Source organism: Gopherus evgoodei, chromosome 6 (genome assembly GCF_007399415.2).
Source record: "Gopherus evgoodei ecotype Sinaloan lineage chromosome 6, rGopEvg1_v1.p, whole genome shotgun sequence".
NCBI lineage: Eukaryota > Metazoa > Chordata > Testudines > Testudinidae > Gopherus > Gopherus evgoodei.
The window spans coordinates 97,574,011-97,594,224 of NC_044327.1; the positions used below are offsets into that span (position 1 = coordinate 97,574,011).

The following is a 20,214-nucleotide window of genomic DNA, read 5'->3' on the forward strand; positions in this document are numbered from 1 at the left end:
TCAGGCAGCAGCCCAAGCCCAAACATTTACACTGAAATTAAATAGCCCCTTAGTACAAGCCCTGCAAGCCTGAGTCAGCTGGCACAGGCCAGCTGTGGGTTTTTAATTGTACCTCATAAGTACATCACACTTGTACTCCAATCCCTTCATTGGCTCCCCATACACTTCCACTGCCAGTACAAGGCCTTGGTCTGGATCTTCAAGGCCCAGTTTTCCCATGCTGTGGCTGTCAGTCTCCTGAAGGAAAAGTGAAAGCCATCCTTGTTCTGAGCATATAGAAAACTAGATATACTGCACATGTGGACTAGCAGGCAGGAGCGGAGTTTTAAAGAAATAATTTGACAATCCAATATCTGTAACATCTAGATTATTTTATTAATTTCTGTAAATAACTCCAGTTGGGATTTTTCATGGGGTTGGTCTTAAATGCAATTTAAAAATAAATGGACACTTTATGGTGATCTAAAAAATGCAAGCTTTCTAGATTATCCAAAATTATCATAAATACTTTATATATTTTGACAAATTCACAAAGCTTCTTGATTTGGCTTCTGATACAGGATTAGCTGCACAATTGTTGGATGCCAAAAGTGAGAAAGATATGGACACAGCAATACCCTTTGTCTGAATTACTCAGATACTGCATATTCATGGGAGATTTGCATTTTAGTCTCTGGCATTTAAAGTTTGGTTTTTGTTGTTTGTTTGTTTTTTAATTCTGAATTTAATCTGAAAAATTTGAATGATAATTGGAAACTGTTTAAGAACACTTCACTTGATGCCCAAAAAGCCTGAATCCCACAATTAAAAAGAAAAAAAAAAGGCTGTATTGGTTAAAATACCAACCTGGTTTAGACGGGATGTGAAGGCATTTTTATGTACCGTATATACTCGTTCATTAGCCTGTTCACTTATAAGACGACCCCCCCCCCAAATGGATAGGTAAAAATAGCAAAAAATGTAGGACCCTTTCATATGCCGACCCTATATTTCAGGGGATGGAAAACTTCAGCTCCTGGCCCATCAGGGTTAGCCGCTGGTGGGTCAGGACATTTTGTTTACTTGGTGTGTCTGCAGGCATGGAGCCCCTCAGCTCCCTGTGGCTGCGGTTTGCCATAGATTGCCGACCCCTGCTATAGAGTTTAAAATAATCAAATTTTGGTGTAGACCTGTTTATAAGCTGAGCCCCGCTCTTTGATGCATCACTTTTTTACCAAAAATATTCGGCTTATGAACAAGTACACAGTAAACGGCAAATAACAAATTATATAAACAAATGTAAGAAATGGGAATTTTACAGTAACAAATATATATCAGAAGCTCAGAATTGCAGAAAATTGATAAGGGATGCACACAGGCATAAGAAGAAATCTATGGCCAGCAGTGTTAACAATAGGATGGAAGGTTTTAAAGTATATTAGGAACCAAAAAAAAAAAAAAGAAGAATCTTGACAATGGTATTTGTCCATTACTTGACAGAAATGATAGAATTATCAATAATGATGCAGAAAACACAGAAGTGTTCAATAAATATTCTATTCAGACCATTATCTATTTTTCCCAAATACTGATCTGATAACACTCTGCCATTCCACTAGTATCTCAAGAAGATGATAAACAGCAGTGACTGAATTTAGAGATTTTTAAAAGTCAGCAGGACTGAAGAGTTTGTATCCAAGAGTTTTAAAAGAGCTGGCTGAGGGGACCTTGCTGGACCACTGATTTTGATTTTCAGTAAATCTTGGAAAACTGAGATGTTCCAGAAAACTGAAAGAAAGCTAATGTTGTACCAATATTTTTAAAAGGGCAAAGGGGACAACAACCTGGGTAATTATTGGTCTGTTGGTTTGACATCAATCCCAAACATGATGGAATAACTGTTATATGACTTGATTCCGAGAGCATTAAAAATGGTAACATAATTAATGCTAATAACATGGATTTATGGAAAATAGATCCTCTCAAACTAACAATTTTTTTTGTGAGATTTGAAGTTTGGTTGATAAAAGAAAGATAGTAGTGGTGATGTCATGCACTTAGATTTCTGTAAGGCATTTGACTTGGTACCACATGCCACTGATTAAAAAACTAGAACAATATAAAATTAACATGGCACACATAAAATGGATTAAAAGCTTGCTAACTGATAGGTCTCAAAATGTAATTGTAAACAGGGAATCATTGAGCAGGGGTCCCACAAGGTTGATTCTTGGTCCTATGCTATTTAATATTTGTATCAAGGACCTGTAAGAAAGCATAAAATCATCACTGATAAAATTTGCAGAGGACACAAAAATTGAAGGAGTGTTAAATAATTAAGAGGACCAGTCACTAATACAGAGCAATCTGGATCGCTTGATAACTGGGCACAAGGAAACAATATGGGTTTTAATATAGCTAAATGTAAATGTATACATCTAGGAACTAAGAATGTAGGCCATACACACAGAATGGGGTACTCTATTCTGGAAGCTGTGACTCTGAAAAAGATTTGGGGGTCATCGGTGGATAATCAGCTGAACTTGAGTTGCCAGTGCGATGCAGTGGCTAAAAGGGCTAATACAATACATGATGCATAAGCAGGAATCTAAAATAGGAGTAGAGATTATTTTACCTCTGTATTTGGCACTGGTGTGACCACTGTTGAAATATGGTGTTCAGTTCTGATGTTCCCAATTCAAGGAGGCTGATAAATTGGAAGGTTTGAGAGAAGAGCCATGAGAATGACTAAAAGATTAGACAACATGCCTTATAGTGATAGATTGAACTCCTTGAGTCTATTTAGCTTAATAAAGAGAAGATTAAAAGGGGGGCTTGATCAGAATTTATAACTATCTACACAGAAAACAAATATTTAATAAACAGGATCTTCAGTCTAGCAGAGAAATGTATAACACAATCCAATGGCTGGAATTTGAAGCTAGACAAATTCAGACAGGAAATAAGGCATCAATTTTTAATGATGAAAGTAATTAACCAATGGAACAATTACCAAGGGTCATGATGGATTCTCCATCACTGACAAATTTTAAATCAAGATTGGATTTTTCTAAAAGCTATGTTCTAGGAATTATTTTGGGGAAGTTCTATGGCCTATGTTATATGGTATGTAAGACTAAGCCATCAGAATGGTCCCTTCTGCCTTTAGAATCTTTGAATCCATAAAACTTGAATTTTAAACTCTGTTAAGAATGCATGTGCACATTTGAGCAGAAATGTATTTCTATAACATTTGGTGAACAGAAAGGACACAGAGAAGCTATTTTGAAATGTTATTAATAAAGTTTAGTATTCATTTCACAACGGCAAAGTTTTTACCTGACGAGCCATAATTAAAATCTAGTAATGTGATGAAAGCTAAACTGATGTGCACACTTTTATAGTATTGCCAAATTGGTTAATTAAATGCATTTTCTGGTTTTACAGGTTAAACAGTGGAGATGAAATAATAGGCCATTAGGTTATTATGTTTCAAATCTGAGAGGGAGAAAAGGGCTTTCTAGTCAACAGCCAGCACCGAATGTTCTGACCCAAGCAATTCCTTCTAGCTCAGCAATTGAACATTAATCCAACCATTCTTATCTGGGAGTGGTAACTAAAACAGTAAATGAGGGGCAATGTCAGTGCAGTGCAAACACACAAGAGCAGTTTAAGTCAGAAAGATAAATCTGGGTTTGCTAAGAAATCTGTTTAAACCAAACAGTGGCTAATCAAGTAATGCTTTTGCATAAAATGTGCCTTCTAACTATTCCTGCCAACCAACAGTAAACATTTGCCAAATCAACGTCAAATGTAATTTATTCAGATTCAGTTTCACTGAAGACACTCTTTGATTAATTACAATTATTAAAACGTGGACTGCTTTGTTACTTTGACATGCTTTTTTGAGCTTGTGTGTCCAGCATATTTCAGCAACAAATTGATCTGACCCATCTTCTTTATTTGGGGACAATTACAGTCTTCTTCACTGGCTAGAGAATTTTGGTGGAAAGCTTTTTTTGTTCTTTGAACATAAGACAAAATAATTTTTAAATCCTCCAAATTAACTAATTATTAAGCTAAAATAGTAATTGTTTTAGAAGTGGTACTTTCATTTACAACCTAACCCAATCTCTAAACATATGCAGCTAAGGGTCTAGTTATTTTATTATTCTAACAGCACATGTTTTTAAAAGGGTAAAATTGAAGGTAATTCTCCTACAATGGAACACACAACTGAACAGATGTCTTTCAGGATATTCTGCTAAGGTCAGCATTCGGTTATACTCTGTGAAATTGGTGCTTATGTCATTTTTGTGACCCTTTTAATGAGAGGTATGCAAATACCCTGATACGAACTGATAACAGCATGAAAACTGCAATTAATCATGTCTAGGGGCATTGTAAGTTTAACATGGATGTACTAAGCCAACACATTGACAGGCTTATATAGGCTCATGCATCTATAATAGCCTTGTACAGAGTTTTAAATGTAGTGTAGGTACATTTCAGGGCTAAGCAGAATAGGTACCAATTCTATGGCTTGCAGGAACACTAGTTTAAATCCAGTTTAGACCAAAGTGATTTGACATTTTTACCAAGCTACAATATTGCTATTTCTAAGTTAAAATAATTTAATGGTATCAGTTGAAATTATTTTCCAGTAGACTTGGCAAAAATATATTCTAAGGAGGGGAAATGAATAGAAATTATAAAGTGAAATAACTTTATCAGCACCATAATGGTATCATGGAAATACAGGGAGGGGGGAACTAAGTTTGATTTTTACATATGACAGGACAAGAAAAGTAAGTAGAATTTTATAGAGAACCAAACGTGCTCATGTATAAAAGAGAAAGTTGTTGGAGTAAGAACACTAAAATAATTCAGGGCTGCACTGGCACCTAGCATTCTGTCCTGAATAAAGAACAGTGCATAGCTGAGGTGCTCCAAGAGCACAGCAGCTACTAAATATGACTGAGTCACAGATTGATCGCTGATCCTCTCCTTGGCTCAGTGTATGATGTAATCTGTACCAGCTCTTTTCCTGACACAGTTTACATCCCCTCTCAACTGTCTCAGATGTGCTGACTGGTGCACTAGAGGATACAGCCAAGGTTCCTCCCACTTACATGTGCAGGAGAGAGAGTAGCAGACTACTGTGTTGTGAACGGATATATAGGTAGCCAGCACAGAGGTAAAAGGGCACACCTTATTCTTCCTGTTCTACTCTGTGCAGCTCATAGACCAATTTATGATCAAACCGAGGAAACGATTAAACGGAATCAAGGAGCAAAGAATACGTAAAAGGATGGATTCTACACATTCTTCCCCTCCTCAGCAGGTGACTATTAGGGAAAGAGGCCACTGCTTTTTGATTAGTGCTTTCCAGCCTCAATACTATGGTAGGAACGGATTCCAATACCCTTACAGATGTTCAGCAGCACATGCATACGATTAGTGACATTGAAATCATGCTGACTCCTGCAGTAAGGTGCAATACAATGGAGTAAGAGCATCAGAATCTGGCCATGGTTTCCAGTGATGTTGAGCAACATCGGTGAAAAGTATATTGTTCCAAAGATCTCTTTGTCCTCTGTCTTTTATCACACCATTTCTCAACACTTGTAAATCCTATTTTGCAGCTTTTTGTGGTGTCAGTAATAAAAAACCTAATATGCTAAAATCCTATTTTATGTGTAAGTGCAATCGTTTTTCAGAGAGAATTATACTAGAATCTCCATGGAGCAGTTTCCATTTTAAAACTTCTCAGTTGAAGAATATGAAAGGAGACAGAAGCAAAAATAAAGTGTGTGATTTAAACAGTGTCACAAAGAATATTTCTAAATTGCATATCATTCTGGTGAGGGAATTTGAATTCTGTGTAAACTAATCCTTCTGACTGAAGTTAGTTTTCATCAACCACATCAGAAATAAATAATATTTATGATCAAATAAAAGGAAAAAACAGGTATGCATTGTGGTAACTAAACAGAACTTAAGTTTCAGTGTAATTATTCTCTTTTGGGGGCAAAACAATCATTGAAACCTTATACTTATTACTACTCACTGAAGTACATTTCTTCCTCCCTTGACAAGGAGGCTGTCAAAACAGATAATTATGGAAATGCTAGAAATAGTTTGAAAGAAGACAGGAGCTGTCATAATTTTTTTTTCTTTTTAACATTTCACCTTGTATCCAACTGTGCAATTCAGAAGCCATTTAGTTTTATTACTGCATATCAAGCACATAATGCATTAGGAATGAAAAGGAGCCATTTACTATAGTATTTTCTATCCCACGCCATTTTCAGGCTTTTCACACTAGCTAAAGAAATACACATACCTACTTAAATCTCTCCCAAAATATTAGCGCACACACAAAAAATGAGAAAATTGAGGATATTTTGAACTAAATCCATTTCCAACCATCCAGCAGGAAATGCTGTCGACTGAACCCCAGTAATGATGGGTTGTTTAAGGGGCACCTGGTTCATTGTGACAGCTGGTATAAGATGGGAACTGGCACAAAGTATTCCCACTACTGATAGCTGTCTGGCTGCTGCAGAGGTATCAGAAAGCCAGGCACAAAGATGAAGCCCTATTCCTCTCTGCCCCTGTAGCTTGATGTGTAATAAAAGAGCAATTGGGAATGAAAGGTGTCAGAGGGTGACATTTGGAGCTAAGGGGTCTTCAAGACCTTGGGGTAGAATGGTTTTGATTGCAGCAGGAGTAGGAAGAAGGAATGAATAGCCTGTGATTCAGGTTGCTGCCTGGAGGAACAGGCACACAATCTACCAGGTGCAAAGTTGCATTACAGAGAATTAGTGGTGGGTGACTCATTAAGAGCTGAAACTATATTACCTATTGGACAGCCATGCTATATGAGGAAAGCCAGATGGTATCCTCTTTCTTCCAGACATTATGCTTAACTGAAGAAGTTCATAAGCAAGTCAGCACACTTGAGTCAGAATACTGTTATAGGCTGCTTTATGAAGATTTCCATTGCCATTAGACTTCGCCCTTGTAAATAGGTCATAATGATCTGAAGGTTGTTCAGCTGACTTATCTTTCCTATTCTCCAAGATGGACCAGAAAGGGGCAAGGTTGGTAGTCTATTCTGGCAGTGTAGTGAAGGAAGGATTAGTCAGTGTTGGTTAGTGGAAGAACACTTTTGCCCCATTCCCATTCCCCTTCCCCTTCATGGAGGCACACTCCCTTACATAGATTCGGTTCTTAGCTTCCCCCCCAATATTTGTTCCCCTGGGCTTTTTTCAAAATCCAGATCAGGGCAGCAGCCTCCATTGCACTGGCTGGAATTGCAGTAGGGAGATATACTCAACCCAGGCCAAGTGCAGCATTTCAGAAGGGATCACACTGCTTATTTGGTGAGTATGAGTTATAGTAACCTAGGCATTGCCAGGACACAAACAAGCACTGGTACTGACCGCTATCCAGGTAACAGGGTACTGAACTAGATAGATCTTAGGCTGGATTTGATCAGGCCCTGAATTCCTAAGAAGCTCCAGAATGAGGAGTTTAGAAACTGAAGACAGTGTATCTATGATTAAAGTTATCCCTGGAAAACTTGCATGATGCAGATGAGGACAGAAGAGTTCCAGTTCCTCACTGAAGTACCCATTTGATGCAACTGGACGCTGGCTTAAGTAGGAATACACCAACAAAAAAGAAAGACTGATTTAAAAGCAAAAAACCCCCATCAAATCAGGAAACTGACCCAGAAAGGATACAGAAGATGTAGAATGCTGTGAAGCTTGAGAAAAACATGCAAGCCTGAGTGATCACCAAAGCACTGCGAGGTCTTGGGAGTTAGTTGCCAACTGTAGTCAAAAAGAAAAAGAATTTAGGATGCAGGAAGCAGCCTAAAGCACTAACTGTGAGATGCCCATAAGACTCCTATGGATGCCTCAGTGTCTAAGAGCTTTAAATTTAGCACACCCGGTGATGCAATGGAAGCATGAGTCCATGAGAAAGACCCTAAAGGATTTTTTGAAAATAACTTTTTTTTTTTGTTCCTTTACAATTAAGTCTTAAAAATCCAATAGACAACGTATTGGAGCAGAGACCATGAAGAGTGCTAGCTTTCAGACTGGAGTAGATTTTACAGCCAGAAGGGAAACTGTAAGAATAGGGGTCTATAACTGATAACATGCATAGCATTAATTACAGTGGTGTTTACCAGTGGCACTATTTAAAAGTTAAGTCAGATAATGCCTTGAAATACTGGCAGGAAAAAATCACAAAAATCAGGAATAGAGGACTAGAAGGGACTTCAAGAGGTCATCTGGTCCATTCCTCCCATGCTGAGGCAGGATTAAATAAACAGACTCTCTTTGACAGATAATTGTCTAATCTGTCCTTAAAATTCTTCAGTGATTGATAGGCCCATCTCTAGGAGGGTGCGGGGCCAAGGACATAGGCACTAAGTTTCTATCTGCCAGGGATACTTCCCCTGGATCCATCCAGGCACCACCTAGCCTCTTCCCCACCCAGTTCCACCCCCTGCCCCAAGTGCACTGAGCCCTAGCTCCTCTCCCCTCCCCTACAGCTCCTCCAGACACCGTGAAACAGCTGATGGGCAGTGGGCACTGGGAGGGAGGGGGAGGTTGGTAGCAGGGCTCGTCCTCACCCCATGCCCACCCCACACCTCACCTCCCCATCTGCCTCTGCATGAAGCGTGGGGGCCTCCAAAGTGCAGGGCCTGGGGTGATCGCCCCCATTTTTCATACCCTAGGGATGGCTCTGGTGATTCTATAACTTTCCTAGGTAACTTGTTCCATTGCTTTAACTATCCTTATAGTTAGGAAAATTTTCCTAATATCTAAATCTCCCTTGCTACAAATTAGGCCCATTACTCCTTTTCCCTACTCTTAGTGGACATGGAGAACAACTGAAGAGAAATCTTTCATCATGAATACAACCTTACCCCCACAGTACTGTTGTATTAATTTAGATGGAATATATGGGCTAACGGTGTGAATATAACTTAAGTTATTGTTTAACATTAAACAGTGTTATACAAGGTTTGGTATATCGAGAATGTTTGTTTAATATTTTGGCAAACTTTTTTTTAAATTAAAGAAAAGGAAAAACAAAATATTTGAAATGTATATTATTAAGACTTATTTTAAAAATTATTTTTGAGTTTTTAGACAAAATCTCCCTTGTTTGACAGTTTTTAAGATATTAAAGAGGTTAAAAACTGGTTTCTAGAGGGAAGAGAACAAGTTAGTTGAGATGGGCTGAAGCTGCTGTTAAAGTCTGATTTTGTTTTAGGTGGTGTTTGGGATTTAGATGGAGCTGGGAGAGGTGGTGTTGTTAATGAAGCTTAAGAACTTCATTTGTTGATAAAACACAAAACTTTGCTGCCAGTATATGTCTGTAAGATATTTAAGAACAAACTAGCCTTTATTACTTTTTCAGCTCTACATCCTGAATCGGTAAAGATGGCAAAAACTTCCCTCTCCTTTTCTGCTTGTACAATTAAAGTTGTGTATTTACACAAACCATAAAAATATTATGCAGTAGTGGTTGTTTTTGCTCCCTTGGAGGAAAAACAAACACTTCAGCCCTGATGGCATTTTTATCAAAGTCAACAAAAAGTTCTTCTGCAACCACTTTTGCATTTGGGAGCCATTTGCAACATCTGCAGGTGGTAAAAACAACAAGAGAGGGGAAAAAAAGCTTGCAAAAATAAAACAATTAGAAAAATTACCAAAAAGTTTTGTATTGCAAAAGCTCTTGGTTTCAGTGGTTTGAGATTTAATTTACAGGGAATGCAGCAGCATCTCCGAATTAAAATAGCATTTGGTTAATAAGAGGGTTAAGATGTCATTTTAGTAAAAAATTGGTTAGCAGCTTAACCTTTTTTTTTTATTATTTTGTGCCTTTTAAAAATATTTGTATTGAACTCAAAATTACTAATTACAGAAAGTACAAACTTTGAAATTAAAGAAAAAATAAAACAAAGCATTTGCTAAAAAAATTAATAACTTTATAACAATTGTAAACCCCTTTTTCAATAAAAATTAACATTTTTGCACACTCATTTGAAAACATCTAAGAATTTTAAAAACAAACTTTTTTTTTAAACTAACTTTGAAAACAATTTCTTGTTTGCCAGTGTGCCAACTTCTGACTACGTATTAACCCTTTACGCCCCACGATGAGTGCCTATTAATTTACATGGAATATATGGCCAAAGGGTATTAACATTACTCAGTCACTGTCCAACATTAAACAGTGTTAAACAAGGCCCAAGGTTTAGTGTACAGAGATCTTAGCCTGCTTAGTACCATGGCGCAAACATTAAACTTCCTTTTAACTTTTTATTAAAGGTAAAGAAAAGAAGGAAAAACAGTTAAAAAATTCAAATATAAAATATTAAATAGGTTTTTATTAAAAAAACCCAAGAACGTTCTTTGTTCACTCTCCCATTAGCTGGAAAGAGTCTTTAGAAGGAAAATTCCCTTGTCTGACAGTCTGTTAGAGGATATTAAAGATATTAATAAGCGTCCTTCCAGGAAAGAGAGAAGTTAGTTGAGTTGGGCTGGAGCTGTTGTTGAAGTACAATCCCATTTTATTTCAGGTCTGTTTGGGATTTAGTCAGTACCAGCAGAAGTGCAACTGTCATCTGGTCTATCTCTGGCCTGGTATAGTCAGGATCTCTCTCAGGATCAGGATGACAAAGTGCAGGGTCCAGGAAGATGGTTGGGTGGCAGCTATGATGATCAAGTTTGCTCCAGTAGTCCCCATCTGTTGTTCTTATTTCCCACCTCCCCCACCAAATCATCTTTTTGTAAGGACCCAAAAGGGAGTGGAGTGGGTTAAATGGCCCATTCTCTCACTATTCAGTCCACTGAGTAAGCATAGTATTTGACATACTAATTTTGCTTCATTAATTTTTGGACTCACATTTTCTTATGTACCAAGCATAATCTCAACAGCATCCAGGAGTTATATCAATAGGCTTTTTTGTTTAGACTAATTTAAGTTTTATGTCTGATTTTCTTGCACCTGTCCCTATTTACATTTGCTATCATAGGTTATTATAACATTTATGAACTTAGACTCACTTTTTATAGTTCAACTCACAATCAGGGTAAATCTGTAGGCCCAACAGTACTACAACAGTACTCCACCAGTGTAACCCATCAAAGATTTAGGGCCACCCAAACACTTATCAGATAAGATGATCTGCATGTAATGTGATAATTTACCAGATATCTTTGACAGAATAGCACTTGATTTAAAGTTGCAACTTCTGTAGACTTTAAAATATTCTGATTAATTTGGACTATAAGTCCCTCAGGACAAAGACTTGTCTTTTCATTTGTCTGCAAAGGTCAATGCTCACCTCTAGTGCCTGTATTCATAGTGAAGAGATGGGCACTGCCTAATCTCCGAATATTCCAAGATATTTACTCATTCATCTCTTGTTCTATTGGTAAGGGTTTAATTTATTATGTCCTTTATAATAGTTGAGGAACATTTCAGTGTAACTGTAACTTTGTCTGAACAGACTATATATGTCCATACATACACAAAGTGTTACTTTCTTTAGGATGCACTGATATAGCTATCTGAGGCCAGATCCTTAGGTGGTATAAAATGATGTATACGCCGATTTATACCAGCTCAGGATATGGCCCAAAGTCTCTATCTAAATGGAGTTTCATTACCGTAGGAATACCGTAGTCTTAAAACCAGATTACTTTGCAAATGAATGCAGACCAAGCTGTGTTTTATCACCAACCTTATAAATGAGTTAAGGAAGAGATCTGGTATATTTAATGTTTGAATAAAATCAAAAGGCAACTGATTGTGGCTCAGCAATCCCAGAGGGTTACTTTGTAAAACTCCAGGCTCTCAACTACTGACATTCTTTCCATTACTGCCCAGATTAGACATAATTAACAGGACAAAAATGTTCTTGGGTTTTGACTTGCCAAGCAAACGGGGTGTTGTTCTAAGTAACCGTCCTCCAAAAAGAGGGGAAAAGGGGAATAAAAAGAACTCTAAGTATGTGAAGTACCTTAAAGCTGAACAAGTAGTTATCCAATAGAAATTATTATTGCAGGATTCCACTATAAGAAAAACTAAATCTAGCGAAGTATCAAAGGGGTAGCTGTGTTAGTTTGGATCTGTAAAAGCAGCAAAGAGTCCTGTGGCACCTTATAGACTGACAGACGTATTGAAGCATGAGCTTCTATGGGTGAATACCCATCCGACGAAGTGGGTATTCATGCTCCAATACGTCTGTTAGTCACGGTGCCACAGGACTCTTTGCTGCTAAATCTAGTGACTACACCAACAGATGAATATCAATTAAATTCCTTATGTGTTACAGCCCATAAGAGACTGAGTTAAAGCATTATGATGAAGATTTGTTGAGTGCATGGTGACAAAGCTAAAGGGGGGCAAAGAATGAAAGGAAGAAAGGCCTCGTTTGTGCTATAAAATGTGCATCATGTTTGAACACAGTTCTGAACAATACAGTTAGGTGACTTGATGCTGACCACGGCTTAGTGATCAGTGTAGAGCTGGACAAATCATGTTTAGCAGCACGTCAGTAAGTGATTAAACACTGATGTGATGCTGAACACTATTTTTGCTGGTCTATGCTGACCACAAAGCCATGGTCAGTATCATGTTTCCTAGCTCTGTTGTTCACAACCACCTCAAGTAAAGTTTGCTGGATAGATAAAGTCTGCGATGAAAGAGAAAGGGAAACAGGAGGCCAATAGGGCAGAGTGGAGGAGGAGAAATGAAGAGAAAGGACAATATATGTTAGAGCTGGGGCAGGAGGAAAAAGGGGCAAGGAAGGATGGGTAAGGGGCTAAAGAGAAGGTCAATGGATAAAATACGCAGGGATTTGCCAGGGTACAGCTGTTTCCTACCAAAACAGCAGAGGTAGAGCTCCAGTTCCTAAAGCTTCACTGTAGTGTTTGCACTGTGTCGTAATGCAGCGTCACAAAGTGACATAACAGTGCCATGTCAAAGACGTGAAACTCAAAATTTGTGTGCTCTACAGCCTTTTGAGGAGATTTTCTCACATCTTTCTCCTGGAGTGAGAATGACAAGGAGATTTGTTATACAACAGTTTCAATATGAAATATGGTCACAAATATTCCCCAGTTCCATACCTGTCAAAGAGCAGTTACCATATCAACATTATTGTCAAAAAGGGAGTATAATACAGAATACAAACCAGCAAAGATATCTGGGGATTACTGTAGATAAAACACTAACGCTATCAATACATTGTGGGAAAACAGAAAAATTTGTGTAAAATATATGGTGTGTTGTGGTATAAAGACTATCAGGGCAAGTGAATTCTGTATATCATCCCATCTGAATGCTGAAAAAAAATCATTATCCCACACCATCATATATTTTGCACATGCTGTATATATTATAATAATGCTATTTTCAGTCTGTTTGAGAGTTTTTAATATATGTGTATTAGTTTCACTTATATTACATACAGGGGGAAAAAACTATCTTAGGGATTAGTTCCACAAAAAATAACTACTATTCAGATTCCCGGTTTATCATTTCTTCTCTGATAAGGTCAATGCACAGCCCTGTAGGTAGAGTACTTAGCTGCTAAATAATTTTTGGACCCTAATAAACCTCATGAAGTTGAAGGCCTGAGTAGTTCTATGACTGAATGCACCATTACTTCCAATAATCTTTCATCCTCCTCAGCTCACTTCATCTACAATGTGACATATTTAGGGGTCTAATGATCCAAATGTGCCTCCATAGCTGCTCATCTGCAAGGGATGCGTGCTCCCTGTTCTGAAGGGGTACTGACCACTGTCCCAACCCCCCACACCTGCCCATCCAGAAGCAGCCTTAACACCACCAGTTCCAAAAGAACATGGCTGCACAAACTAATCCTGCTTCTCAGGGGCATAGTCTCAGACCCTATCCAGCCCAACAAGCATGGCAATCTGACTTATGGAAGTGATATTGGGCAACACTCCATCTCTGAAGTCCCAGTACCACAGGACCTATATTCTTAGCAAGGAAAGAAATACTGACAGGATATCACGATCCAAGTTGACATTTAATTGATGCTGACCTAAGCTCAGCCAGGGAGAAGAAAGAGCCCAGTGGTCTGAAGACTCCCTCTCTGCTCCCAACAGAAAGAATGGAGAGAGAGAAGCACTCCCATTTCTTCAGTGACTAGAGAGGGAGGGGTTTGAGCAAAGATGTACCCTTTGCAAAAGCATTTTTGTTTTAAGGTCCTCAACACCCTCTGGAACACAGGCTTAACTCCATTTTAGTTCCACTTACGGGTTTACTACAGCCCCCTTGCCTGTATAACTCTAGTGAGGAGTGGGGAAGGGAAAGTAGAAGAGACACTAATAGAAAGAGTTGCATAGCAGGTGAGAGCTCACTTCTGTAATTCTGTGCCTCTTGAAAAGATGTTGGTGTGTAAAAATGACAGGCTGAGTAGTATCCTGTATACATCACCTTAATGTGCAGCCAAGGTGAGTAACCTGCTAGGTTGTGCAGTTCAGGAGATCACAGATATAGGGCCAGATCCTCAGCTGATGTACAACAACATAGCTTCACTGAAGTCAATAGAGCTCAACTTAATGACACAGTCTGTTTGGATTGAGCCTTTACTGATTACTCATTTTTAAGTATATAGATTCATTGCTAAGTGCTGGGTTTTAATAAAACTGTGTGTCAAATTCAAGTTTGTTTTTTCTGGCCTTAACAGTCAGAATTGTTGCATTCTTTGCACATTCGTCAGCATGAAAGAGTAAGCAATATTTCACAGCTTTATTCCATTAGAAAGCACTTTTTTTTTCAAAAGTCAGGACGGCAAAAAGCCCATCTCATTAGCATTGTAAAATGTTAATGCAATATCGTTTTCTGTTCTCATGAATATGCTGGCAATTGGCTTTGAAGCCTGCACTTTAATGTCAGTTGGCATGAAAAAAAACCATACTAGGATATAGAGGGTCTGATTTTTAAAAAAAATATTCATAATAACCATTTTGGAATTCACTTATTTAGACGTTTCTGAATGACTACAATTACTTATCTTGACATCACAATGTAACTTAATTTTGAGAAATTCTATGTAAGAAACAGATATATAACAATTCAGGAATTTCATTTCCACTTCCACACCCTGACATTAACAAGGGGGAGGGATAGCTCAGTGGTTTGAGCACTGGCCTGCTAAACCCAGGGTTGTGAGTTCAGTCTTTGATGGGGCCACTTAGGGATCTGGGGCAAAATCAGTACTTGGTCCTGCTAGTTAAGGCAGGGGGCTGGACTCGATGACCTTTCAGGGTCCCTTCTAGTTCTAGGAGATGGGTATCTCTCTATAACAAAAAAACCCACTGTACTATAAAATTCTAAAAGAGTTTATATCTCTACTGTATATCATTTACATAAAACAAAATAGGCAGGCAGCACCATTTACATTCTCTCTAAAATGATTTGACGGATCACTCCAAGAAAACTAATAGGTCTAGTTAAACTGGATTTACAATTGACAAGGCACTTCAGCTCTTACCTCCATTGTGGGTGGATCCTTTCTTCTTTTTCTAATCCAAGCTGCAAAACATATTAAAATATTTCAAAAAAGGGAAATATTTCTTACATCTCAGAGATATTATGAATTCACAAAAGGCACAGCCACATACATCAACAATTTGCAGGAAACCATAATACCAAATTCCCAAAAAATACAGTATTTAATTTTTAAGCAGTTATTTGCCCTTGCCCAAAACCCCAGTTGATAAAATTCACCCTTTCAGTTTAGAGAGCATGAACAAGGCCTATGCACTACATAAATCTTCAAAGAAGGGCTCAAGCCTTTTGTGAAGCTCTCTGCACAACGGTGAATTTCACCCAGAGAAAAACAACAAAATGACTCTCCAGCAGTGGGCATGATCAATAGCTTTACACAACACTGGGGAGAATTCCTGGATATAACTAAAGTGTTGAAGTCCATTCATGAAAATGTGACAAATAGGATGTATGGTGGGATTCTGAAACCTTTATCATGCTGAGGTAGTACCCTTGTTCTATAAATAGTCCCACTGGCAAGTACAAGTAGCAGAATCTGGCCCATCCTGTGGCAGATGTCACAATTACAGGGCTAGCTGCATTTCCAACCCCCCTTTGGTCTCTCTGAGCACATCCCCCGAGGTATCAGGTTTTGTGCCTTCAACTCTCCCAGGGTGAAATCACATGATTCTCCCTGGGGTGCAGTACCCTGCACATCAACCATGCTTATCCAAACAAGTATGCCTACAGTTTTTCCCTGAAGGAACTTGTGACGAGTGGATTACTGTGACTCTAAATAGCCTTCTTAAAGCAAAATATTGTTTATTCTTAATCACTGGAACAAAGCATAACATAAGAAAGTTTTTTAAAAAAACAACAACACAAGAACTATGTGCAAGCCTGTCTTACCTGAAGTCCTACCATCCTTAACATGAAGACCTAGTATATCTAACTTCTCAGACACCCCAACCTCTGGAATCTTAGGGTATGTCTACACTACAATTAAACATCCATGGCTGGCCTGAGTCTGCTGACTCAGGCTCGTAGGGCTCAGGCTTCGGGGCATTTTAATTACCCTGTAGATGTTCAGGCTCAGGCGGGAGCCCAGGCCTCTCTCACGTGGGAGAGGGTCCCCAAACGGCTACACTGCAATTAAACCACCCCTTAGTCTGAGCACCTCGAGTCTGACTCAGCTGACATGATCTGCAGATGTTTCATTGCAGTGTAGACATACCACATCCTTGAGAGACTTAGGGCAACAGCTGTCTTTAAAGGCAGACAAAGCTCTTTGTTCTCTCAACTCACATGCTTGGACCTGATGCCCAAAACCAGTTTGGTGTGCTCTACAGGGGCCAACCTAGAGCATCAAAGCAAAAGGCCCGTGCATTGTCTCAGGTGTTTTGTAACAATTCCCAAGAGTTTGTTAAGGGATATCTTATCTCGAGTCATGTTTGTTTCCCAATAGTCCTGTTGATTTAATTCAATGTAGTCATTCAGTAAATATTCCAATAACCAGGTCAAAATACAGTACTCAGTATAGGGTTGCACAGTTCATAGCTTCTGTAGGCCAAGTGCATTGCACCCAACAGGAGCTCCTTGCATCAATCCAGTCCCTCCCACAAGCTCCCTGTATGCCACTCTCCCATCCCTCTCTGTTTCACAGACTCCCTGAAACTCCCCCCACCCATTCCATGGCTAGAGCTCTGTGTGTCCTCCTCATTCCCCCCTCTGTCACATGCCAGTGGTTTTGTGTTTTCCTCTCCCCATACCATTGTGCTCCATTCCCTTCCATGGCAGGGGCTGTGAGGCAACCCTATTCCTCTCTTCCACCCCTGGCAGGGATCCTGTGTGTGCCCCATTCTCCCCTCTACCCATGCTGAAGTTTCTGTGCAGCCCCCTCATACCAGTCTCCTGTGTAGTCTCCCCCTTGCAAAGATTGCTGTGTGCCCCCCACCCCATGGCAGGGTCTGGGTTCCCTCCATTCCCATTCCTCCTCATCAGGTTCCTGCCACACCAAAGTCCCTGCTTTCCACTCCCTAGCTCCATTCCACCAACCTAGGTCCCTCTTCCACACCCACCCCAACCACCCAGTTCCTCCCTGAGCCATACAGTAAATCCCCTAGAAAGCATATAGATAATGCTTCATCTACATGCTAAATGCAATCTCTGGTTTCCCCAATGACACACTTCCTGCTGGAGCAGAAACAAAAGCAGCCCAGGGCAAGGCAGCCACAGGCTGCAGGTACACAGAGTAGTACGAAGTTGTGTTACCTCTTTTCTGTGTGTAGTTCTTGTTCCTAATAAAGGTTTATCTTGACACCACTCTGCTCATCAGACAGATACTACATTGTACCAGGTGTGGAAGGCACACCATGCTGGAAGACCCAGTGAGAGTTCACATTGCAAAGGCTACTCCAGAGCCCATGCAACTGCAAGTAATTCCCCACCAGCCCTAAAAATCAAGGAAAGTTCTGCTTATGTTTGGAAAAGGTTCAGACAGCAATTTGAATGGTATATGAAAGCTACAGGGGCAAATAAACCAGAGAATAAGCAAAATATTGTATGGTAGCAGGTACAGAAGCCCTAACTGTATACAATGCATCTATACAGATGGTAGTGGTGGAAAAGAAGGTTTGAAGAAATAATGAAAGTGTTTGAGGATCATTATGTCCCTAGGGAAAAAACATTACTTATGAGAGATATATGTTCAGGATGAGAACACAAAATGAAGGGGAAACAATAGAGTAGTCTGTCAGGCTTAAAACTAAAAAGTCAGTGTTGTAATATTAAAAAGCTCTCATTACAGATCAGATTGTCTTCTGATGTAACAGTTACTAGGCAATGGATCTGATGCTAGAAAGGGCACTATGTACATACCAAGCAGCAGAACAAAGAGAAACACAAATAAAAAGCTTACAGATAGGCACAGAGCTCATGATAAATTATTATAGCTAAACTAGCAAGGGAAAAGCTCACAGAAATTGGCCAAGGACAGAAACATGGAAAGCAGAAAACAAATCCAGTGATGTAATATTCTATGTAGCAATGAAACGCTTAGCATTCAGACAAGTATGTACAAACTGCAGTGAACCCAACCATTATGTTAAAATGTGCAGAGAAAGCAGTAAAGCGCACAGGATTCCTCAAATGAAGAGGAAGAGCTGCTCTTAAGACAATAATCGAAGAGTCAGATAACTCAAAAGACTGGGTAATTAAAATGTGCACAAATAGCTGGCACATATGTGACGTCCAAGACATGTCCAAGACAGACATTGGGACACGTAAATGGAATAATAGGAAGTGAAATAGAGAAATGTAGAGAGGACATGAAAGTGGAAAAGTCAAAAGTGTCTGAAAGACTATTCTCAAGGAACAATTCTGTCGCAGCCCTAAGGTCTTTATTCCAACATGGTGTCTGTATGGCCAACTGTCGGTCATCTAAAGGTCACACTGGTACTGTGTGCAACACCGTGGTGCGGTGTGCAACATTAGAATGCCGTGTGCATTTTCCCGCTCTTTTTCCTGGTCACCTAGGGGTCAGGCTAGTGTTGTGTGCAGTCTCCTGCTCTTATGCTCTGTGCATAACTCCAGCGTGCCGTGAGCAAAGAGGCCCAATCTGACCAATCATAGTTCAGTTCAAATGGTCAGATTAGGGTTGTGTGCAAAACTATGCTAGTGTGCTGGGTGCAGCTTCTAGCGTGCCGTGTGCAAATTCTATCTGCATAGGGGGCAACAGCTTGGAACCTGGAGGGCGTAGGAGCTAGGGACCAATCAGATCCTGACAAGTGTAAAAAAGGCCTTTGAATAAAACCATGCCTCGTGCCAGGATCTGCAGGAGTATCCACGTACTGACTGAAGGACCTGATCAACCCTTCGGCCAGGGGTCTCCTCCGGATATAGCCGGCTCGGGACATGTCATTTTATTGCTTTTTCAAGATTATCTTCTACGGATTCGGTATGCTTCTGGTGTCTGTTCTGCTGGTCAGCTGCGCCTGGAATACGGTACTTGCTTTCTAATATTTCTTTCTGTGCCTTGCTTAACCTTTTCTCTTTTCCCTTCTCTTATTTGGTACAAAACTGCATATACTGTTATCTAATGTGAAGTTGCATATATATGGTATGTAAGAACTAAGTTATTGTATTGACTGCTACTGAAGTTAACTGGTGTATTTAATAGTAGTACTTGGTTAGTGTGCACACAATTTATTTCATTTGGTGTATTCGTTTACCTTTTTCTAAAAGGCAGTTAATTTTGAATCATTTGGTTCCTTGTTGATAAATGTAAATAGATTGCTTCAGGTTGTGTAAAGGTTTCTTGTCCAATAGTACTGTTAGTTGGTAAACGTGCTCCTCCCCAGCCCAAGTTGCGATTTTCTCCCTGTTAATAAACGGCCACGTGGTGTTTTGAAGTTCACATTTGTCTGGTGTTCATTTTCCTCTCTCAATTAAATAATTCACCGAACCTGCATTAGGGACGGACAAATTCCAGCGGTGGGAGAGTGCACACAGACACTTAAATGTAATGGGAAAATGATAAACAAGAATTTGTGATCGTACACAGAGGAAAGCAAACAAAGTGTCTTGGGCCTTCCCACATGTAAGGTGCTTGGTCTTGTTAAAGAGGATGTATGCCAGAAAAACAACACAGAACCAGTTATGAATGTATTAATCATT

At 39.4% G+C, this 20,214-nt stretch overlaps 1 protein-coding gene across 1 annotated transcript in view; it reads right to left on the bottom strand.

Annotated features, from left to right (window-relative positions):
- The window catches only part of NDUFAF2 (NADH:ubiquinone oxidoreductase complex assembly factor 2), a 142,926-nt gene that overhangs the window by 13,798 nt on the left and 108,914 nt on the right, over positions 1-20,214 (bottom strand). Inside the window, exon 3 of the mRNA XM_030567306.1 lies at positions 15,545-15,585. Coding sequence (XP_030423166.1) covers positions 15,545-15,585 — 41 coding nt within the window. The remainder of the gene's footprint in view (positions 1-15,544; positions 15,586-20,214) is intronic.